The 23,646-nt window shown below is 46.2% G+C and overlaps 1 protein-coding gene across 4 annotated transcripts in view; it reads left to right on the top strand.

Moving 5' to 3' along the window:
* The window catches only part of PLS3 (plastin 3), a 48,979-nt gene that overhangs the window by 6,864 nt on the left and 18,469 nt on the right, over nucleotides 1–23,646 (top strand). For 2 of the 4 annotated variants that reach the window (XM_085060535.1, XM_085060538.1), the window contains exon 2: nucleotides 22,072–22,158. In XM_085060535.1, the coding sequence (XP_084916661.1) occupies nucleotides 22,092–22,158 (67 nt within the window). In that variant the 5' untranslated portion in view covers nucleotides 22,072–22,091. Of the gene's footprint in view, nucleotides 1–11,269; nucleotides 11,416–13,580; nucleotides 13,678–22,071; nucleotides 22,159–23,646 lie in introns of those variants that run through there. The other 2 variants (XM_085060536.1, XM_085060537.1) reach the window with 2 other exon arrangements.

Here is a 23,646-nt window from a genome sequence, read left to right as displayed (position 1 = left end):
TACCTTTCTTGCAGTCCCAGCTGCACAAAACAATGAGGTGTCCCAAGAGCTGTTGTATTGGTGTCTGAGATAGGAAACCTTGTATAGGATCCTGGTGGTATGTCTATGGCTGGTGACCATTTTCCTCCCTCGTCCTCCCAAGGATCTCACTGCTATGCAAGGAGCCACGGATTGGCTTTTCCTCCTGTAAAAAATATAGTGGAGCTGTACTCTCCTCAGCCCATGTTACAAATTATAAACTGCTGTAGGAAATGGAAAATGGAGTAATTCTGATTTGTGTTCTTTTAGAGCCCTGTTCTTTTGACCAAAATACACAGGATAAGTCTGGCCCTTCCCTCTATTCACTTTTCATAGCCTCCTTTGTTTTTAATTTATATATCTTTTTATTCTAAATTCCTCCCATCCCCAAAATAGAACAGACATCAGCTTGCAAGCAAAGATTGCCAGGCATTGGTCTTGTGGATTATAGTGGCTTTTTGGCCTGGTTGGAGACTGAGCCCCACCCTACGTAGGCTTGGATTAAAAATAGTCTTCCTTTCATCAGGCTGAAAACTGTACACAACACATCTATGTCTTGGTTTCTGGGGTATTGGCAGCCACGGGAAGCCCTTCAGCTATAAAATACCTCAGAAAATCTGTTTGCTGCTAATTAATCCAAGAATGCTAAGGTGACCAGTGTTGGAAAGGTGTAGAGCCAGGTGTCTGACTGCCAGCCATGTAGTTATCATAGATGTTGATCAAAGTTTTAGCTTCTTGAAGGACCTGAAAAAAGTTGAAAACTGTAGACCACAGCCTATGCCTTAGGCTGCCACTTGAAGAATGTCTCTGCCCGAGTGCTGTGGGGATGTCCAGTGCTCAGGAGATGCTGCTGCCCCACAGGCTCCAGCTCAGTCCTGTCTGTCCAGACCTGAGCTGCACATTCCTCCCTCTCTGTGTAAAGCAAAAAAAACATTGAGGGCAAGAGGCTGACCGGTATGTGGTGTGGTGATCTCATCCCCCCACTGCCTGTTGGAAAAGCCAAGCCTCAAACCCAAGGTTCTCAGGCAAGTCTGAGTGGTTGGCCATGGGATGGCAGAGGGAAGATCTGAGTGTCTCCTTGCCTTGGGCATCTGTTCTCTGCCTCATGAACCTCAACTGTTGACTTCTTGTGTTGTTTAATTTGTTTTCCACCGTCCTTGGCCATGCTTGGTGGGGCAGTGAGTCGTTTTACAGGGTGGTAGGAAACACTCCCAGCTGGCTCCGTGGAAAAAGGCAGGATGTGGCTGACCCGGGATCTGGAAGCAGGCGGTGCTGCCTGGCAATTCCTCCAGCTCAGCCACAGCCTTTATGGTTGTTTAGGGCAGGGGTGGGAGTGAATGAGCAGGGGAGTGTGATGGGAGGAGGGCAGGGACACTGCCTAGTGCCTGTGCCACAGCTGTTTATGGCTAGCTGCTCTGTGGGCCTGGTTTATGTGACCTTGGTGATCAAAGGTCTCTGCAAAGAGAGAAAATGCTGCTTTCTCTTCAGTTTTTGTAGACTCTGCCTCGGCCTGTTCTGTTTCTGCTAATTCTGTTCTAGACTAAACTGTAAAAAAACTTAAAAATGTGAAATATTGTCTCATAAAACCTTTGTAAGCAGTCATGAAACTGGCTGTAGAAGGACACTAGAAGGATTTTATTTCTCCCAAAGCCTAGGGATGAGCTTTCAGCCTTTGACTAGCTCAGTCACATGTTTTTTACTTTAATTGAGAGTCAAGGGGCTATTTGTTCATATCTCAAATTCTTAAAGTGGAAAAACTGACTCCTGCAGTTATGTTTTTACTACAGACTTTTTTTTTTCTTTTGCTAGAGGAAGCTGAATTTTTCTTGAAAAAAAAGCTAGCTAGACTGTTTTAAAAAAATTTATAAATACAGGAACTCACACAAGTCAAAGTGAGCTGCTGCCCACTGCAGGGACAGGTCAAGACAAGGAAAAAGCTGCAAAACACCAACTTGGGAAAAAGCATAAGGATGATCTGATAATCTGGTAGATGAGACAGGCTGGGTAACAGAAAAGCTGCTGGCTTGTGTCAGTGTTTCCCATACCAGCTGCAGAATGGAGTTGTGGCTCAGGGTTATACTGTAGGTCATCCTGCCACTGGCCTATGTCCTGTTAGTGAAGCTTCTGATGGAGTTTTGTGTGCTAGAAGTGCTTCTGCTGCCTTAGTTCTAGTGCTAGGTGATGGGGAGACTGTCTTGCTAGGGGGAAAATAGAAAGAACTGATTACAGGGTTCTGGGGACATCCTCTTGGGTTGCTGCTGAAATTGCTCTCTCATTGAGATGTGAGGAAGGAAGCTTTAAAAAAATCCCCTTTGTTTTCCCTTGCTTTTCTTTATTCTGAAGGTCAACATATGAAAAGTATTTCTATACTAGAAAGCAAATGGGAAGGCATGTGATTCTGCATTATATCTGTGTGCCTTATTTTTGCCAATGTGTTAGTGATTAAATTAGGGGCTCTCCAGAGCTGAATGCACGAGGTGTTTGAAATTCAGGCTGAAGACCTTGGATAACAGAAGCTTGTATCCTGTCTGGATTAGCTGGAAGGTGATGTGCAGTGGATTGTTCCTGAAACAAGTTTGTACAATCACCTGTATGCTATTTCTGTGTCTTTCCTTGCCTGTTGTGTTATCTGAAAACTATAGCTGAAGTCCTTTTTTCCTATGTGCTCATTCCCTCAAAGTACCTTTTTTATCAGGTTTGGGGGTTTTTAATGTTTGTATTGATCTTTGCCTCAGTGGTGCATGTGGTACTGTCCCAGCCCTGGTGGCAGAAGCCCAAGTGCCAGGACTTCTGCTCAAAATAACAGGGAAGGGGGATTGCTGTACTGCCTCTTCCTCTCTTTCTCCTCTGCTACAAGGTAGAGGACTGTCTTGCTCTACTTTCACAAGCACTAGGACTGAACTTGTTGCCTTTGACTCTGCCCTACTGGGAAGGTCAGGAACTGGATGAGGTCCCATGGGTTTTCACAGTCTCTGTCCCTGTTTTCATGGAAGATCTTGGTGCAGCCCCTCTCAGCAGATGAAACTGCTGGGCAAGCACCAAAGTTCTCAGTCTGTCCAGTGCAGTGCTAACCAAGTGGAAACTTGAATTCAAGCCACCCATCCCTGTAATTGGCATTCATATTTCGTGAAGCACTGCTTCACTGGGTCTGAAAGACCATAAATTCTGGGTCCTTGTTTATGCTGCCATCACAATCTTGTGCTCTTTCCTGCTAATCAGCTGGGAAGGGTCTGTGGAGTGTTGTTTGGGTTTGGAACAGGGCTGTGGTTTTGAGATTCCAGGAGGCTGAGTCTCGTCCCAGGGACAGGCTTGGATGCTCTCCTGCCTTGGAGCCTCTGCAGCAGGATGTTAGTGAGCAGGCTGATATTCCAGCCCGTCCCTGTTTTCCTTGGGCTAAACCAGTGTTTGCCTTCTGCTATAACTGTTGAGCAGCTGCACTGCTGCAGTGCTATATACACATATATATTCTGCTATAAATCCTGTAGTTAAACATTTCCTTGACCCAGCATAGAACAAGGTGCTTGTCTCCAGCTGGTCACAGAAACAAAGGAAGTGAGTTCCAAAACAACATTGCAATTAAGCTGTTTTTTTCTCTGAATTTTGCACAAAATGTTTTGCCTCCAAGAATGGCTTGTGAGGACTTTATTTTAGGGAATATATAAGGTGTTGTGGGTATATATAAAATTACCTTGTTGTGATTGGTATTTTGCAGGCATTCAGGGAGAAGGTTGGCCCCTGCTTTTAAGAACTGTTTCTGAGATAGCAACATTCTGAAGGTCAGCAGAGAACAAAAGGAAATACATTTACAAAAGCATTCATGTTTCTTAGTGCTCCTGGAAATAATAAGCAAGTTTCTGAATCCTCACGTTGATAGAACTCACCTTTCCATAAGAGAGAGGGGAAACTGGGCCTTCTGAAAACTGAAAATATTTTGAATAAGCAGCCTTAATGTCTGACCTAAACTTTAGCCTGTTCCTTTCTGCACTGCTTGGCTGAGGTTGGGACTAAGCTGTCCTTGGAGACATGGATGGGAGGTTCCTGTGCAATCCTGCTCCTGCCCTTCTTTTGCCCACCCCTTTGTAATGTTCTCGTTGATCTAATTTCCAGCTGGGCTCTTGCCACTGTATTATATAAACCAAATGCTCAAGCAAAGGCAGCATAGTCAGACTTCTTGTTGAAAACTTGAAAAAACTGATATTGCTTCTGCCCAGCTAAGAAGGTCCTGGAAGTGTGTAGCTATGCTGGATGGACGGTTATGGCAATGCCAACCCTACTTAAGTTAGATCCATCAGTAATGGCAGCAACTTTTATGCCTCCCTCCCATTCTTCCCCCTTCTTTAAGTAGTATATACACTTTTTCTGGGTTATATAGAGTTGTTTTAGTTGGTCCCTTTGCTCCTTGTGTTCTGTCTATATAAAAGGTTTGGAAAGTCATGAAATGCAGTGAGATTCTGCCCTGTACAGTCCTTGAAACTCGCTGTTTGGCAAGAGCCTTTACAACCAGTAACAGTCAATGATTCACCTTAGCAATTAAGGCTCTGTGCATTGGTTTGATATCAACTTGGCACCTAGCAAGGCACTGCACTTTCTGGAGTGCATTGCCCTTTCACGTGTAACGCTCATAGCTGATATTCTTGCTCAGCATTTGGACCTCTTTGGTGTAATCCATGTTGAACCTTGTGGTGTCATTGCTCCTGGCTATAGATCTACCTCTTCTGCCTGAGCTCCTAAGTTGTTTCATGCCTTCTATCTAATACCATGTCTTGTTTGGCTTTATGTAGGATCTGTAGTTGTTAAGGGTTTTTTTTTAAATTTTTTATTTCTAGGATGAGGGTTTCTTTAATACTAATTCATAAAGCACTAAACTCAACAGCAACAACAGACTAGAGAATATAAGAAATATGCTGTCAAAGCAAAGACTGGCTTCACAGCACAGAGATCAGTCTGCTACTAGTAGCTGTTTTTTATGGTCTGGAAAATGTGAGATGGCTTACTAATTAACAATGTAATGAGCTGTGTGGTGAAGATTGCACTCTAGGGACCTGAAGGCTATGGGTGACAACTTGCAGTGCATGTGTGAGTGGTAATCCAGCTCTACCCCACCTTTCTACATATTTGAAAAGAGTGCAGTAGTTGTGGGAGCCCCTGGGTTACCCTGTCCAGCAGGTCCATCCTACCAGAGACTTTCTGTTGGGGTCTGAGACAAAATGAGCAGTTGGAGGGAAGCCAACAAGCGCACGAGCTAAATACCAGAAAAAGCTTCAATATCCCTTGAGATGAGATTCTGAACTTTTAGGGACCCCTTGCACCATATGAAGAGCCACGTGCCTCTGGCAGGGTGTCCAGAGGAGATACCAGTCCCTCCCTGGAGATCCTCCCTGGCTGGGCTGGGTGTGCTGCTGGTCAGTGCCTGAAACCTTTCTGATAGTGGGGGCTCACCTGCAGATGGAGATGGGTTGTGTGACAATCTTCCACAGCCTCCCACTGGCCAGGAGTAGGTGCAGCAAACTGGTCTGCACAGTGGTCAACAGTTGGCCAAATGTCCATTTGGTGGCCGGAGCAGGCTGCCTATACACCCTTTTTGTGTATAGGTGGAAGGTATTAAACAGTTGCTGACCTCTGGTTCTGCATAATTGCCAGTCTTGCTGCAGTCCACAGATCTGTTTTTCAAACCACATCCTTTTTACTGTTGTAATCTTATTTTGAAGATTACACCAATTTTATTAGTAATCTAATAGGGTGCTCCTGTAGGCAAGTCTCTGGTGGTGTTTGGCATTAGAGAGAGCTCTTGTTTTCAGCTGATTGTTTTTAAGTTGAAATGAGGTGCAGTGCTTGGCTTTGGTAGCAGTATTCATGTTTTAGTATTTAGAAAGCGAGTCTTCTCAGGGGAGAAATCTGGCTCAAGTAGCTGAAAACTTTGCAAAGGTGTTGCTGCTGCTCAGGCTGCAGAGTATTTATCACTGACAGAAAGTTAAAAGGCTTATGACAGACTTGTATGAAAATATGAACCTCTTCTGAACAAATCTGTACTCTTGTAATTTGCATTGTGCAACCGTTTGCATTAAGATTTTTTTTTGGTGCATCTTAAAACTTTCTTTTCTGCATGTCTAAAGATCTTAGTTCAAAGAACTACATTACTATTAAATGGCAGCTTTTCCATATTAATACATTCCATGAGGATGCAGTCCACATTAATGCTGTATACTTCTCAATTGTAAATGTGTCTAAACTGAGTGTTGCCAGAAAATGGATCAGAAGAGTTTCCCAGTGCAGATATATTGTGTGAACAGTCACTTGTGTTCTGCAATAGTGCAGTTCTAGTGTAAAATAAAATTTTCTTGAGTAGTGACTGAAGGTGGGCAGTCATCTAGAACATGTTCTCCAGGAGTGCAGAGCATTGCCTAAGCCATATCAAGGACAGACTTGGGTGATGGACAGAGCTGGCAGCTGAGATGAAAGATTAAATGTTTGTGCCTTCAAGACCCTCCTACCAGACCTAGTGCCACTCTTTCTCCAGTGCCCTGGTCTATGTGGTGGCTGAGCTGGTTCTAGCTGGGGTGCTGTGCTAACAGTGGGACCTCTGCACTGCCTCATCTTCCCTGTGCTGATGTCCTTTTGAGCCAGCCAGGATGGGGGGACTGAAATGCTGAGGAGAAGGCAAGGGACAGGATGGCCTTTGGATGATGCCAGCCCAACTTGGGTGCAGTTTTAGTGTGTCAGGTCAGCTCCTTTTCCCATGCTTCAGGACAGCCATTAGCCTTCATCTGATGCTGTAGTAATCACCCAAAGTGCTTTCTCTGGGGTGTGATTGTTGCAAGGTGCACTTTGTGATTGGTTAGGTGGAGCTGCAAAACTGGCTTAAAAATATTCTCTACTCCAAGTTCCTTCCAGTGGCTTTTCCTTTGGCTCAAAGAAGATGTAGCAGAAAGGATGGAAAAGTGCCTCAGAGCTGGTGGTGCCCTGCAGGACTGGCTGGAGCAAATCCCAGAGGCACTGGCAGACCCCTGCAGTGTTTTCAGTGCTGGCTTCTGCTCTGGGAAGTGCAGCACATCTGGCAACTGCTTTTCCAGTGGATGTGCAGAAAGGATTGCCAGGTCATCTCTAATGTCTCTCTCCTTTTACAAACCTCCCCCCCCATCCAACCCTAGACTCCCCATGGCCCATAATCTCAAGGGAATAACTTGTTCATTTTTTTCCACGTATCCCCTCTCCACACCCACCTTTTTTTGTCTTTTGAATTCAATAAAGTGGGTGACTCAGTACTAAATATAAAGCCTCCTGCTTCCGGCATCATCTGCCTGTGGCTCATTTCCTGGAGCTGACATCAGTTGAAGCCTCCCGATTTCCTCATGAAATAGCAAGACATAAAATACCCTTTGCGTGGTGTTCTGGGCATGCTTGTGGACTTCTTTGCTGACTGCATGGCTCCCTGATCTAAGCTGTGAATAATTAGCTGGTTAATTGCTAAGCTGAGCACTGGTGGAGCACAGGGCAAATCGGGCGAGTCCTCAGATCTGTTTTACACTGCAAAATTGTACTCAAGTTTGCAGGCGTTTTTTAAACAAAGACCAACTTTTAGTCCCTCCTGCATATGCAAGGTTTTTATTAAATAAGCATGAGCCTGACTAATGTCTTGCTTTCTTCCAGATGACAGGCTCGCTGACAGAGCAGCTCAGGAAGCTTTTAAGGGGGAAATCTAGCAAAGATGGACCTGGTTTTTTCTTTAAAAAGACTGATAAACTGAGGAGTTAAGGTCAAATGCTTGCTCCTCAGTTGTCACAGCTTTCCATAGCGGTTTACTTTGATGGGATGTACACTGTCATTGGTTGGCATTGAGGGAGAAAGCAAGAAGTGTGTAAACCCTCAATTTCTATCAGAAAACACAGGGGAGAGTCCTTCTATCTCTCTGTTCATAATTCCATTAAAATCCTTATGTTTAAAAGAGCATGTGGTCAGAACTGGAGGAGGGCAGCATCTGGCACATGGTAAATGGTCACTGATGTCAGTCCAAAATGGGATGGTAGCTGTCCACTCAGCTTTGCTCTTTAAAGCCCTGGCTCATAAAACATGGTGTTTTTTCTCTGGTGAATTAGAGTATTTAAGTTACCTTTTTTATTTAAGTTACCTTGAAGTTACTTATTTTATTTAAGTTACCTTGTTTTTCTCTTTCAGTTAGTTATCTTTTTGGACCTCTGCCCCTTGTCTCTCTCTCTTTTATAAGGAGAGGGGATGTTCCTGAAAACACTTGATTTGCAGCAGCAGAGCAGGCAGAGGCAGGAGACTGTGCCACCTTTGCTGCCCCTGAAGGCCCACCAAGGTCTGCTGATGCTCTCTTGGCTCTGGGATCTCCTAAGGCTCCTGCCCTCTGGCCATGGAGGTTTCTCTAGCATGGGAATGCTGGAGTGGGCCAGCATGTCCTATGCCCCCATGGCTGGTTGACAGTGGAGCTGGCTGTATCTCAGCAAACGGCTATTTTAGGCAGGAGCTACAAGTGCCTTCAGGTAAAACCCATCCCAAAAATCGCAAGGACAGATGTAGCATGCCCAGGGACTTGTTCATTGCCTTGGATTTCATCAGTTGTCTCGAACAGCTTCCAACATTAGCATGGTATCTCTTGGCATTGAGGAAAATACTACTTCTGGAGTGGGCAGGAAAACCTGGTGTCCAGAAGCAGATGATTGGCTCCAGTGGGCTGTGCAGCTCCATCACTCTCCCCAGTGAGTCCAGAAGAGGACAAAGGCCAGCACACTGGGTGAGCTCCCTTCCTACCCCAGAACTTTGCCAAAGGGTCTGTCCTTGAGGGCTTGTGGTGAAAGGAGGCACACAGGATGACTCCTGGATTTACCCTCTCTGCTCCCTTGTCACCTGGAAGGCAGCAGCTGCTGCTCCCACAGCCATTGTTGAGTACCTTCTGGAGGGCAAATACGTATTAGTGGCCTCCCAGTGAAACTTGGCAGCTGGAGCTGGGGAGGAGATATGTCACCTTGCGCAACGATGTGCTGGAGGAATCCTGCCAGTGCTGGAAGTTCTCTTTGTGCATAAACCTACATCACAATGTTGCATGCACGGTAGTGATGTGTCACCTGAGCACCTCAGGCACTTTCTTCTTCCCTAAAAGGCTTTCTTAAAGCAGGAAGAAGAGAAAAATACACTGATATACTGGCTCTACCAAAAAGTTCCTATTTTGGAAGAGGGTGGGGAGTGGTGTGTGACCAGGCGTGTGGAGTGGTCTGGGAGCTGGGAGTGCCCGGGGAGCTGTGCATTCAGTGCCTGCCATCGCCACACCCCGGCGTGGTGAGTCTCGGGACATGACGTGGAGATGAGTGGTGCTGGCACCGCCGAGGTGCTATTTTAGGTTTGACTGTAATTGCACGTTGGACCGCCAGGACTGGATTTGGAGTATTCAGAGAGCAGAGCGCTCTTAAAGCTCTGGAAAAACTGGCTGTCGCTGATCCCTTGCAAATGTGGCAGATGGGTATTTCACGTGCACTGTGTGTGGATTGAGCTCCTCGTGGTGGAGACACTGAGGACCTGTGCTGCCCGAAGACAGGGGGTTAGGTGATACCTGGTGGCCCTGTAGGATGCTTTACACTTACCTGAAGAGAGAAAAGTGAGTAAGCAGCAGTCTGAAGACCCATGGGCTGGTGGCTTTTAGACCTCTGCAGTGCCAATCTGCCACCTGCACACCTGCAGTGCTGCTTTTCTGTCCCACCAACACGGATGCCAGAGACAAAGAGAGGAGGTTTTTGTTTTACCTCCCGAAAGCAGACATTGCTCATGCAATGGCTCTGCAGCTGATAGAGTCACAATCTGGTTTTGGGAGCTGGGCTCTGGCATGCTCTCCCCATGAATTCATGGCACTACCCTTCATAAGACGAGTTTTTAATTTTTGTTGCATGTTTGCAAGACTTCACAGGCTGGATGCTGTCCCTGGTTTTGGTCAGAGCAGCCAGTTGGGCTCCCTGCACCCAGAGGCTGATGTGATGCTGAAGCTGGTTGCTGGTGCAAGTCAGAGCAGAGTCAAAGTCACTCTTCCCTAAACCCTGTCTGATCTGCACTCAGCCTGGTCTCCATGGACTGCAGAAGTGGTTTTCAAGCCAGCTTCTTTCCTGTTAAGTTGCAGCTGCAGTTCTGGGCATAAAACCCTCTATTTTGGTTTCCATGATGTTTGCCATCCTGAAGAGGCTGGCAGGCTGTGGGTTCAGAGTTAGGTTTTTTATTTTGTTTTGTTTTTTGGGGTGTGTTTTATACCTCTCTTGAAACTTTACAGCTGGAAGCTAAATTTACAGGTGATACCCAAGAAATGGTACCAGGCAGTGACTCACTTTCCTGGCTGATGTAATTTTTAAAGAGAAACAACAAAAACCCCACCCTGTGACCATATTGATAAAGTATTTTTACTTTTTAGAACAGTCACAAGTTCTTCAAATTTTTTGCTAAATCAACTATTGTGTTTATTAGTAAGTGATATATTTTCCTTTTTGCTATGGGAATGCTCAAACATTATGAACTTAACAGGAACAGAAGTTCCTGAAATATATTATTGTAGTTTGGAAAACCCAGTTAACCTTTCTGGTGATTGATTCTGCTCCTGTGCATTGCATTAGCAACACAGTACACGATGTTTCTGTTGCTTGTGTCTTCCTGGCTGGCAGCAGATGTCTGTCCCTGTTTCATCTAGAGCAGACAGGGATTAATTGCTGAGGTAATGCAATGTATTACAGTATGGGCCAGCTCTGAATTCTGTATTTAATTTAATTTAATCTAATCTACTCAGACTACTTTTTCTTTTATTTTTTATTTTCATTTTTGAGGAACTATGAGGTGAAATAGCAGATAGCATCCTCCTTCAGTGCAAAGTGAGGCCAAATAGGTCTGGATCCTCAGTGTTCTGTGAGCTTCTAGTTGTTTCAAAGACATCCATAAAACAAGTACATAGAGCCAAATACAATCTCTGCATCTGCTGTTTGGCTGGACACGCTGAGAACTAGCAAAGCAACACGCCTTCATTTTTAAGAGCATAGAGCAGAAGAGGGTGTTTTTTTTTTGTTGTTTTAAGTTTGTGTTTTATTTTTTATTAATTAAAAATATACACAGTTTGCTTACCTAAAGGCTCTGTACCTTATCTGTATGTGTTGCCGAGTGCGGAGCAGCGCAAGAACCAGCGCTGGTTGTTGGGGAGATCCCTGCGGCGCCCCGCGCTCACGGGATGCTCCAGCGCATCTCCCGGCGACATGACCGCATCCCTCGGCGAGCCACCTCCCCTCGCTGGGCGGGGAGCGAGGGAGGGAGAAGGAATGCTGGCTGCCCAGCTCCGGGCTGGGGGCGTGGGAGACGCTTCAGCGCTCGGGCCGGCCGAGGGAGCGATTCGCTTTCCCTGGGAGAGGAGGAGGAGAGGTGAGGAAGGCTGGGGAAGGCTGTCCGGGGCGGGCTGGCGCTGCCCGGCGCTGCGGAGCGGCACAGGCTAGAGATTGTCCTGTAACGACTTGGTTTGCTCTTTTCTCTGCTCTTTTCTCTGTGATTCCTGGTGCTGTAATAGATAGAGGGAAGCAGCTGAGGGCAGAAGGAATTCCAGGTTTTGGTGTGTCTAAGTTTGGGATTTACCGGTGCACCTGACGCTGCAAACAGCAGCAGCGAGGGTTTAATGTTTCAGGCAAGGACTGAGGGTGTGTCTTCCCAGAACTCTGTCTGGGGCGCAGCCTTGTTCCATCTCAGTCTGCTGCAGGCTTTTACAAAGCACAACTGCTTAAACTTGCATGTTAGAAGTGTTAAATATTTAAACCTCTGCCTTGCAGAAAGTGCGAGGAGCTCTGAGCGCTTTTGGGAAATGGCTGTAGGCTGCTGGCTCTGGTGGCTGCTGAACTTTTTGGGGTCTTTTGCCTGGAGAGGCTGGGCTCTGAGTGCTGCCTTGCCATTCCAGCTGGAATGGCATGAGGCATTACAGCCTGGCAGGATTTAGTTTCCTAACAGAGGAGTTTGTCTAGCTTGTTGTAGTTTCTGGCTATACCTGATGCTGGCAGCCAGTGTAGACCCTCTCTAAATACTTCAGTAGTTGTTACTTGCTTGAAACACTTGCATGCCAATATTTTTAACTATTGAACTGAAATGCTGATTTTTCTTTTTGTGATAAAAACTTAACTTGTCTGCAAACCTGTAAATCACATCTAGTATAGCTTCTTCATGTCCTGATTTTGTTTGTACTGAACATGTTGCTCTGTGGTTTTGCTTAGTTAGGTTTTATTAAACTGATAGTATACTTGCTCTTAGCCAGAAGGCTGAGAAGAGATATTTTACCCTTCATTTATTCTGCAAAGCATCTGTCTCTAAAGAATGATTTCCACAGCTGGAGGACTCTCACACTCTCCTGAAATTCAAAGTAGCGATGAGGCTGCATGCTGTTTACAGTGCATACATCTCTCTAACCACAACATCTGTCCTAGGGGTATTGGGCACTGGCTGAGCTGCAAAACAGAGGGAGAAGGAGGAGGAGGAGGCAAAGCAGCTTTAAGGGACCTAAGGAGAAGTTAGTGTTCAGCTCCAGGAGTGCTGGATGCATCTTCCTAACCTTGATGCTGGATGCATTTACCTAACCTTGAAACCTGCTAATTAGAGTGCATTTTGCAGAGGTTATTAACGCTTGTCCAAAATCCAAGAGTCATGAAGTAGAGCTTGCCTGATCCTGAACTGGCAACTGCTGCCTTTAGCTCCCTATCGCTCCTCCCCATATTAAGTTAAATTATAGACAAGTGTGGGGAACACCCTGCAGTTAGACTAAATGTGATTTCACTGTCATTGCAACCTCCTGGGAGGCAAAGACAGCAGCTTTACTTCACTTCTGGCCATTTCACATGAATTTTTGAGATTAATGTTTCTGATTTTGCTAAGAGTAGATAGGATCTGCACCATCTTCTCTAGAGTAAATAAGTGGTGAATTTACAGTTTTTTCCTACTTCATAAGCCACTAGGACAGCTATGCAGTGACACTGATTTATTGCAGTCTAATGTTGCTTTCTTGCTCTGAAACAAATTATTTTGACTTCTATCCCTTTTCTCCAAGTGTTTTCTAAACTAGATTACAGACAGCAGGGGAAGGATGCAAAAGAGTTTTTCTGTTATCAGTAGCTTTTCCTAGGAAGAGATCAGTTACTGAAATTCCTGGGGTTTAAGACACTTTTGAAACATAATTACAACACTTAGGGTACGGTTTGTAGTGTTTTGTTTTTTATTTAAGAAAACATTAATTGACACATTTCTCTGAATGTTTGTCATCTGGGCAGCCAGAATTTCAGCCCTGGCTGTGCTTTTTCTGGACAGCTCTGTTTACCTTCAACTGATCAGTTTGCAAACTTCTTGACCACTGCTGTACCTTCTGAAAGGTTGCACAGAACCCACCCTCCCAAAATTAATACCTGAAACTCCCTATTGTCCAGCTTGCCAGGGATCAGCGCCGTCATGCCGGGTGTTTGGCTTGCAGGAGCTTGTTTGCTGGCGTTGAATAAGCAGTGACTGTACTGTGATTTAATTTGGGGATCTGGTTGATTCCCCCACCTGGGCGGGAGGGAAGTTTAACAGACTGAGTAATGCTTCTTGCTTTATCGTGGCACACTGGATATCAGTCGCTTTACCTGCCAAGGGTGCTGCCTGAGAACAGAGCTGGAGGTACTTGGGGGATGGGGAGGGTTTTGGGCTGTGTGGGCTTTGCAGGGCTTTATCCAGCTGTTTCTGAACCAGGGTGCAGGCTCAGGTCTGTGGCTCACCTTGTAAGGATCTGGGCTCCTTTGGGGCGGAATATTGGGAAATCAAGAGATATATGCTTAAAGCATGCTCAGAGTAACCTGCAGGTCTCAGCAAGCAGGTCCCAGTTGCTTCTGGGGAAGGAAATTTGCACTGATTCAGCCTTGTGAACTTCATTCCTCCTTGCTTATGCTGGCAGGGAACCCACGGTCTTTCACACCATTGCTCTGAGAGTCCCCTCATAAAATGAGGGATGCTGAGTTTTTACAATGGGTGGTAAGAGATGGGTCCTTTCTTGAAGACATTTATGGTTAAGATACACAATAAGCAGAAGGAAGTGTTAACACTGCTCTTTATTTAGGGAACTATGCAAGAATAAGAATTACTATCAACATAAGAATTTCCTGAGAGGCTTGCATGACTTTTCAGTGCCTGAGCCAGGAATTTAACTGAAGCCTTCTGAGTTTCAGTCCATTAGCTGACACCTGACCTCAGCCCTCCTCTCTTTTACCTTCTTGCACTAAAGTTTAAATAATCTCAGAACATTACTTGCTTTTGCAAGTTCTAGGCAGATGACTGTTCAGGTCTTCCTTTTCTGAGAAATCTTGAAAGGATCACCTGTTCTGTGTTGTACTACCTAGGTAATGAGAATATTTCTGTTTCCACTGATATGAACAAACTATTTCAAAAGTTAGTTAAACCAATCCAGTGGATTATGATTTCAAATGTTCTCTAACCCTGGAGTAGTTGCTCAACTAAAACTGGAGGTGTGCCAAAATGCAACACTTAGTAGGAGTATTTGTCAAAGAGGCTTTTAAGGATTGATTCATTGGTGCCTTGAGCAGTATTTTATCTGTTTTCTACTGTGCCCTGTGCATTATAAGTACTCTGTAGATATGTGTAATAGATTTGGAGCAGCAGGATCTGTGTGCTGCTGTGAGCCTGCAGCATGATGGGGCTGTGTGAGTGCGGTTGGTGTCCTCTGTGACCATCCATCCAATACACTTGGCCCTGGTCTTCCATGACAGGAGCCTTCAAAGAGTGTAAGGTCTGCAAAAAGCTTTTAGTGCTTCTCCCTTCCATTTGAGTCCCAAAACAGTTTTATGTTTCTGTTGGTTCAGCCTCCTTCAAGATGCTGAGACATGAGAGTAACCAAGCATCCATCTGCTCTGCTCCAGGACTGCATCTCACCCCTAACAGTGCATCATGGCAGCTCTGGCTCGGAGGATGGGGATGTGTTGGGAGAAATTTCATTGAGAACTGGGGAAGCTTTATTTTTCCCCTTCCATGAGCAATTGGAGTAGAAGCATTTGTGTTCTTCTGACTTGTGCTTCCCTCCAGCCTCTGGGGAGTTTGGTATCACGTGGCTAAGCATCCTCAGCTTCTTGTCCTCTGTTTTCTCTATCTGTGAGACAGAGGGATTTGTGTGCTTGAATCCCAGTGAATTTCTGTTCATATCCTCAGCTTTCAGTATTCTGGACACTGCCCTGCAAGACATGGCTCTCCTGGGCTTTTATCAAGGGGCTGATTCCTATTTGATGCTGTGAGCGGGTTTGATGCTGATTTTGGGTTTTCTCTGGGTACTGCCTACAGCTCGGTTCTGTGTGAGGGTTCTGATCATGCTGACCATTATCTGGGTCTGACTGCACCCTAGAGAGCTTCCTTGGCTGTGCCAGGCTGTGAAAGGCATGTAAGTGGGCTGATGGGTGAGCAGTTGTTTTTACTGAGGATTTAAGATGATCGAAGCTAGTGAATCTGGTTCTATCATGGAGAGAAAACACTTTGACCAGCATGCAAAAGGGGAAGGATCAGGTTGTCCAGGCCATCAGTGGATGCTGGGGTAGTGGTTAAAGTCTGAGCAGAAGCCATAGGAATACTGGTTTGCTGCAGTTGTTCCCATCCTGTTGGAGTGGCCCTGCCTCTGGGCAGCCCAGATCCCTGCTGGGCATCTACCCAAGTGCTGCTCACAAAAATACCTGGCATCACTCTATGCAGGTCTAGCTAGGAGAAATAGAGCTTCTCACCTGGATCTGCTGGAGGAACATACTTGTCCAGAGATGGATACCCCATTGAGACATGCCTCCAAATCTGGAGAGGAGCTCTGGCAAGCTGAGAGCAGTGACTAACTCCAGCATGTGTGTCTGCTCCTGATGGATTTGGCAGATTTTTCCCCTGCAGCAATGGTGAGTTGTGCAACAATTGGAGCAAAGTTTCACAGTCCACTCCCAGGTGAACATAAGCATAGCAGGGAACTTGCCTCTCCCAGCATGACAGTTTCAGGAGTTTGAAAGAATATAAAGCAAAACCTGCTGATGGGACTTTTGCTGATTTAGAGGTGCTTCAGAAACAGCAGGTGGAGGTAATTTCTATATGGAATTGGGATGAAGTGACCTGAAGGGTGCCTTTGTGGTCCTGTGTCCTTTCCCTGTGGTGCAGCTGGTGGGCTACACAGGCAGCATGGATCAGTCAAAGAGTATACTGTGTGTGAAGGTAGTAGCTTGAGGGAGCTGTAGAGCTGGGTGGTGTGAGGTGGTCAATTCAAATAGCCAAAGAAGCTTAAAGTAATTCAGCATTAAAATTGAATTTATGTAGTTGGACTTGGCCTGTTGAGGTGAGTTTTTTGTTGTTTTGCATGGCTGAGAAACTCTGGATTATAAATAAATAAATAAAGCTGGATTTGGGTAGCAGGTGTTAGAGTACAGTGGTGTTCAATAGTTAAAGCAGCATTGCAGACCTTGAGAGCAGAGCTGTAGATTCATTTAGCCTGGTGTGTGTGGGACTGGGGAAACCTCACTGAAGGGAATATCCACATGAGAGATGCAGCTGCTCAGCCAAATCTGGCACCACAAAGCAATACCTGCTCAAAGCTTTGTGTGCCCCTTTCCCCCCGAGGCAGGGGAAACAGCTCCCTGAGGGGATGGGAACACCACAGTGTTTGTGTGCACAAGAACCACGACTGTGCAAAGGGCAACACCAAATTGATTTCAGAATCTGCAGCAGCATTGTGCTGATGGTAAGGGGTTAGACACCACCATGGTGCAGCCTCTCTGGATGGGGTAGCATCTCCTAATTGCTGCTATTATCAGGATGACATCTATCACTGAAGGGTGGTGAAGGTCTGGTTGCAGCCAGTGCCTCTGACCAGTGGCTGTCTGGAAGATGATTGCCAATTAAAAGTTTATGTGCTTCCATCAGCTTGGTGTTTGCTAGTAGCCACATGCAAGGTGCAGGTGCTGTCTTGCAGGAATTTGATGAGCAAAATGCTGTGATGAGCATTTGATGAGCATACAAACTGATTATGAGCAGGAGAGGATGGATTTTATGATAGGTTTTCATTTACACACCATCAATCCCTAAACTTTCCTGTCACCCTCCAAAGCACTGGAAAACTATTTACCTCAGAGGACTCATCAGACCAAGTCTGTGCACAACAAGGTTTCATGTCCTCCTGTTGCTGTCAGGTTTGGAGATGTCTGTAAAACCCCAAAGGCTTTGCTTGGACTGGACCAGTAAAGGCAGCCATCACAGCTGATGATGGAGATGGGAATGGGTGTATCTGTGCCCTCTCCTGCCTGCAAACATTTCCAAAAGCAGCATGAGCCTAGGCCTGTACCTGTGGTTCCTGCAGTGTCAAGAGATCACTGCAGCATCCTCTGCAGCTTCCCAGTCACCTGGGAAGGGATGCAAAGAAAACACATGCTTGTAGCCCTTGCCAGTGACTCTTCCCCCACTGTCCTGAGAGTGGCTGCTCTGGCCTGTCCTGGAGCTTGCACAGCCCTTTTGGAGTGGTCACAATGCTGCTAGCTGCTTTCAGAAAGGCCTGGGGAGGGAGAAGAGAGGAGTGCACATGGTTACCCCTCTCTCCATTGTGGCTCTTGGCAGCCCTACCTGCAAAACAGGGAGGAAAAGGAGGATGGGGTGAGCCACAGGAAGCCTGGGGGTTGGATCCTATGTCAGCTGAATCACCGGGTTTCCTCCCAGTTGGCCAGGCAGCTGCGTCAGTGCCCCAGCCCCAGGGCTCTGGCACTTGCTGTGGGTTTGAGGGGACGAGTGCCTGGCTGCCCCATTGCTTATTGCTAAAGAAATGTGCTGGGTTACAGGCATGTGGGGTTTGAGTATTATTGATTAGCTAATGCTAACTGAGTTGCCTTCTGATGTCAGGAGCTTTTGTCATGAAAAGGAAGCAAAACCACAGGTTCCTCAGAAATGGGGAATGCATACCAATGAGTCACTGCTCCAAACTAGGTCTAGCTCACTTGTTGTTCCTTTTTTTTTAAATTGGGTGGAAATAGGACATATTAATACCTTTTTGTTGACACTTTAATGTGTCTCTGCATTGGCCTGTTTGAGTAAACAAGCTGATGTTGTTAATCAGTCATTTTAGAGATATTAAAGCAGGGCAGGCCTGGAAAGGATGAAGCACTCAGTTTTCAGAGTAACACAGAGCTGCTAAGAAAGCAAATTTGGATCAGCAGCAAATTCCAGCTCTGTTTCTGTTGGAAGTGTTCAAGTGGCTGTCAGGAAATATTTGGTTGTCATGTGCTTTCAAATTTGAATTAATCCGCCAACTTTCAAAATGTACAAATATTTGAATGTCTCCATCAGTTTTCCACCAATCCTCTGTGTAGGATGCAGCTTTCAAGGCTTCCCCTCTTGGGGAAGAGTCTTGAGAACCTTTTTCTCTGTGCTTGAGTGTTTTTAAGTTGCTATCTGAGCAGTTAATCCACCCAAATATCCTGGTTAGCTTCTGGCACTTGTGCTGGAAGTGCAGAGCACAGCAGCAGAGCCCTCCCTCCCTCCAGTGACAGCCCTGCAGTGGTGTGTCCCCAGGTGGCTCACAGCTGTCAAAACACACTCTGCGACAGCCTTCCTTGATCTGCCCCTATTGCAGCTCTGCAAATAGAATAACCCCGATTCGGTGACTGCAGTGTGTTTAGAACCTGTAAAATTTGTTTGCACAGGAACTTTATACGGGCTGTCTCAGGGAAGGGAGTTGATATTCCAAAACCTGAGACGCACTCACAGCAGCTCTGATCTGTATCACTGGTGAAGTCTTCAGAGCGCAGGAACAGGCTGCACCTTCTGCCAGCCACGCTCCTCTGGGTAGGTGCCTTTGTGCATCCATGTGTTACAGAGCTGCCCTTGCTTTCCTTCTGTGGGGTGAGGGGTGAAGGCAGGATGAGGGATCTGGAGCAGGAATGATCCTTGTACACTTTATGTGTGCACTGATCGATGGGCTATCAGCCACCAGACTAAAAGTTTTCCCCTGTTCTGTCTTCATCCCTCTAGAATGGGTGTTGAAAGGTGAGCTGGTCACTGGCACACCCTGTCATGGCACACCCTGGCAGAGACTTTCTTGCAGCAGGAGTGAGTGTGACGTGGTCAGGCGTTAGCAGTGTGGTGTGTCCCCACAGGGCTTTGAGTGAGGCAGCTGATGTGTGATCCCTGTGCCAGTGGGATAAAAGGGCTTTTTATGTCCCACAAGACAAAGCCTCTTGTTTAAAAATGCAACTGAATGAAAAACACGATTCTGAATGCCGTAGACTCAGCTATTAAAAACAAACAAACATCAACCCCCCCAATAAAAAAAAAAAGCTCCCCTGCCCCCCAGCTCAGTGTGCCAATGATGGTGTAATACCTCTTCGTTGCAGAAAAGCTCTGTAGAATTTCTTCGGGAGCTTGTAACTTTGTGGCCCACTAACCTTTCCATAGACTGTTTTGTTGTAACACCCTTTCCTCTTCTCAGACAGCCCTGACAAGGTCAGGTGTCTGCTTTTTCTCTCTTGGTTCAATTTCTCCCTCCCTCCTTTGAAGCAAAGAAACAGAAGGAAGAAGTGATGCAAAAACTGAGAGGGAAACCTGTTTGTGGACTGACTGAGCTGAACAGCCTAGGGACTGGAATGGAAATTTGTTTTTGAGTCAAGACCCATGCAAACAACTGCAGGGCATATCCAGAGCTTGATATTTCACTGATAAAGTCAAACAGAGCAGCTTTTTTAAAAGCTCTCAGCTTATGGTGGTGTTTGCTGCTTCTTTTGGTGTTAAAGATAGTCAGCAGCAAATTAAATTCCAATTGAGTGGTTAGATAATGATGCTTTGGGAAATCCCTTTTTAACGGAATCCCCATGGTTTGAAAATGAATTGGTGCAAATGAGAATTAGGAAGAAGGCAGAACTTGTGGAGGAGCTTTGGCTTACTTTTCAGTCTGTAGCTCAGCCTCTCCTGCCTGGCAGCACATGCCACCTGTCTACGTAGCCAAATCTGGCTCTGTTCTTGGTAGCATTCCCCAAGTGTTTTTGCCAGTTGTGAAATCTATCTCCTGTATCATGCAATAAGCTTGCTCAGAGCTGATTTTCTTGCTAAGCAACTCCTTTATCCCCTGGAAATAGCAGGCAGGTTCTGGTGGCACTGAGGCTCAGCAGGGGAGTGCTGCAGGGAAGGGGCTGCTCCAGGAATGGAGATGATGTCCAGTCTGAGATCTGAGCAAGACAGTCAGTGCTGCACACAGCATTCCTGCATTTTGCAGGGACCTGCATGGTAGCATTGCCTTGGTCAACTAGCCTAACTTGTAATCTGTGAAACAGTAAAAAAAAATTACTTTAATAAAAGTTTATTTTGTTACCTCTGTCAGTGTGATGCAGTTTTGCTGCGATTCCTCCTCCTGACCCAGTTTTTCAGCTTGAATCCAGTGATGAAGTTGGTTGTCTTGTTGTTGGTGGCTTTTACTAACAGTTCAACATCTTGTTGTGCCTGCTGATGCTGGGAGGTGGGGTCTGAAGTGCTTTCCTTCATGTCTCTGCAGTGATGCAACTTCTTGTTGTCTTTCTCGGCTTCTGGCACCTGTCTGAGCTGCTTTCCCAGGCTGCCACACCTGCCCATTGCTCTCATCTCTAACAGCTTCATTCTCTCCAGACTGAGTGAAGTGTTACAGAAAATGAATATTTACAGCTACAGGCAAACTTGTGTTCTTAAATTAACGAGTGAAGGCAGCTGGGAGCCTCAGACAAAAGAGGGCTGCTAATCAGAGCACAGGCATTTGTTAAACCGAGCCTCTTTTCGCTTGAGCCTCCAGCCAGACCCAGCCCATCCAGGATCCTGCCTTCTGACAGTCTGTAAACCTCAATCCACCCCTCATCCTTTTGCTTACAAAGCAGGAGGCAGCTGTGTCTGTTCCCATAGGCAGAGGAGGAACCTTTTATTTCTCAACTTCAGGGATTGTAGTGAACAAAGTGGGAGCTGGAAAATCTTGGGATGCAAGTCTCATTTGAAGTTACACCGAGCTCAAATCCTCATTTTTACAGACCCTGAACTAGAGCAAGCAGTGGTGTTAGAATGTGCTTATTAGTGTCTGTGTTTTTGTTCATGCACAGGGCTTGCACTGTGAGCACTGTTGCATTGATCCCTGCTCTTGTGGTCGTGTCAGCCAGAGTGCCACCAGGGCATCCTGTCACGAATGTCTGGGAAGGGGACTGCGTAGGTGTCTGGCTTCCTCCCATCCCTGTGGTGATACCTCCTGCCCAGGCTGGCTGGGTGGCACCTAATCAGCGCTTGGAAAAGAGGATGATGGCAGATGGGTGGAGGAACTCTGCTTCATCCTCTGTGTTTCTTAAACACCCAGCAGATCTGATCCAAGTGGAGTTTTTGCGTACTTGGGGTTTCAGTGTTTCTCATGCTTCCTGTTCTGTGCTTGCTCACGGTGCTCCTGCCATGCAGGGCATCAGTGGTCATGCAAACAGCCTGTTCATGGCATGATTTATTGGGAGACTGACTCTGGGGAAATAAACAGGTGTTGATTCAAAGAGCTTTCTTGCAGAAAAGCAAACTATTTCCTTTTTGCAAACAGTACCAGGTACTTTGTGCCAAAAGGCCCTTTTCACATACTGTTCAGAATCTTTTTTATTTGGGTTTGGTAGCTGTGTGCTCTTGGGACACACAGGCAAGCAGAACATTCAGTGTCTCTTGCATTAATATTTTAATTCTGGATTTTGGTTTTGTTCAAAGTTGTGGAAAACTCCCTGGAGATGTGAGCTTTTCTGACCTACAGAATACACTGGCAGCAGGTACCTCAATGTGTGCAGAGCAGCACAGCCATAAAATAATATACAGAGCTAAATATTAACAAGGCTAGTGGAGTTTTTGACTTGTTAAGGAGTGTATTTCCCATCTCTGAGTCTGACACATCTGTTTTCTTAGTGGGAAGATAAACGTGGTTCCGGGAACTGTAGTGACATTGGTACTGATTGTTGCTATGCTGCTGTTCAAAACTGCATTTTACTGAATGCAGCCTGGTTTCACACAGTGTTCTCTTTCTCTCTTTAGGTACTCCCTAAATTCATGAGATGGCCAACACCATGCAAATCTCCAAAGATGAGCTGGAGGAACTCAAGGAGGCTTTTGCCAAAGTTGGTAAGTCCCAGTGAGGAGGGCACCTCGCTCCTGTCTGCTGCACATTTAAATTGAATTTATCCCAGCCTTGTGATGAGCAGCAGTGCCAGCAGGATGTGGGCATTCTGCTGCTCTTGTGATTGTCTTGGTGCCAAGGAGTCCCTTGGCAGCCTTGTTGTTTCTGGTTTGTGACTTTAGCCAAGGAGCACAAAGGACACGGGCAGTCAGGCTGTCAGGGAGCACTGGCAGCCTTGTGCTGTTGCTCCAGGATGGGCTTTAGTGCTTCCTGATGGCAGAAGAAATGTCCAAGCAGGTATTGCATTGCTTTGGCCCTGGCAGCACTTCAGGGCCTTCACAGTGCTTGGTTCTGGTGGTGTTGGTTTGGCAGATTGGCTGAGCTGTGTGGATGGTAAATGTAGATGCTGTGTTTCTGGTTCGTGCAGTTGCATTTTGGGGCTTGTAAGCAAAACAGAGTTTATTTACCTGGCTGTCATGGAGCAACTTGTGGTGATGATCAATGCCTTGCACTGAGCACACCTGCATTGCCCTCTGGTGGCTCCATCTCTGCTCATCTGCCTCAGCCTGTTGTGCTCCAGGGGCTGCACAGCCCCAGCTGCTCTGCCTGCCTCCCAGCTTTCCCCCTGTGCTGGCATCGCAGAAGCCTCTGGCAGGCTGCTTCAGGAAGCTGAAATGGGCAAAAAAACTGACATAATGGAAAAAAATTGTTTTCAGTTGATTTAGATTCCTGATATGGCTTACTGGAGGATCAGAGAACCGGCAGGGAGGGGTGGGATGGGAGCTGGAGCAAAGCCTTGGGGACTGAGGTCAGTGTGTGCAGCTGGGGAACCACACCCGGGACTGGCACTGGCCAGGAGAACATTGCACAAGTGGTCAGAGCAAGCATTTAGTTTTCCTAAGTGGGTATGGGCATCACTTGAGCACTGCTTATATGTACAAAATCATAGTTGCCTCTTATCTGTATCATGTGTTACCATCCTTTAGGGCAGGGTGGCTGTGAAAATTCTCACTTGCTCAGAATTTCTAATCTGCAGAGAGAAATGTGAATTTCAGAGGCAACTGATTCTCATGGAGCAGTATTCCTTGTTGCAACTTTAAGCAAGTTGCATTTTAAGGAGTTCCCTCTCCTGTCTCACTCTTCTCAAGACTTTCCCAGCAGGTAGAAGTGAGCTGCCACAGAGGGAGATGTTCCTCGAGAGGAAGCATAGTGTACCTCTGTGTAGTGTGCCTCTGAGTACAGATCTCAATAAGGCTGGGATGTAGGCAGCATGTTCTGTCCTTGGATACATTTAAAATTATTAACCTCTCTGGAATGTGGTGGCTTTTTGACATTGGTGTGGGGGAAATCATTGAGATTAGGTTGGCCAGCTGCCTTTGCGTTGGAAATGTGGAGAAACCCAAGTCAAATGCTGGTTTGTTTTAGGAAACCAGCTCACCCTGCTCAGGAGGTGGGTCCCTGCTTGGTTTTAAATTATAAAGGCCGTGTCAGAA

This window comes from Lichenostomus cassidix, chromosome 4A (genome assembly GCF_008360975.1).
Source record: "Lichenostomus cassidix isolate B80296 chromosome 4A, HeHo_3.0, whole genome shotgun sequence".
In the NCBI taxonomy this organism is placed as follows: Eukaryota; Metazoa; Chordata; class Aves; order Passeriformes; family Meliphagidae; genus Lichenostomus; species Lichenostomus cassidix.
Note: the sequence above shows the minus strand (reverse complement) of the source record. Positions and strands in the feature narration are given on the sequence as shown.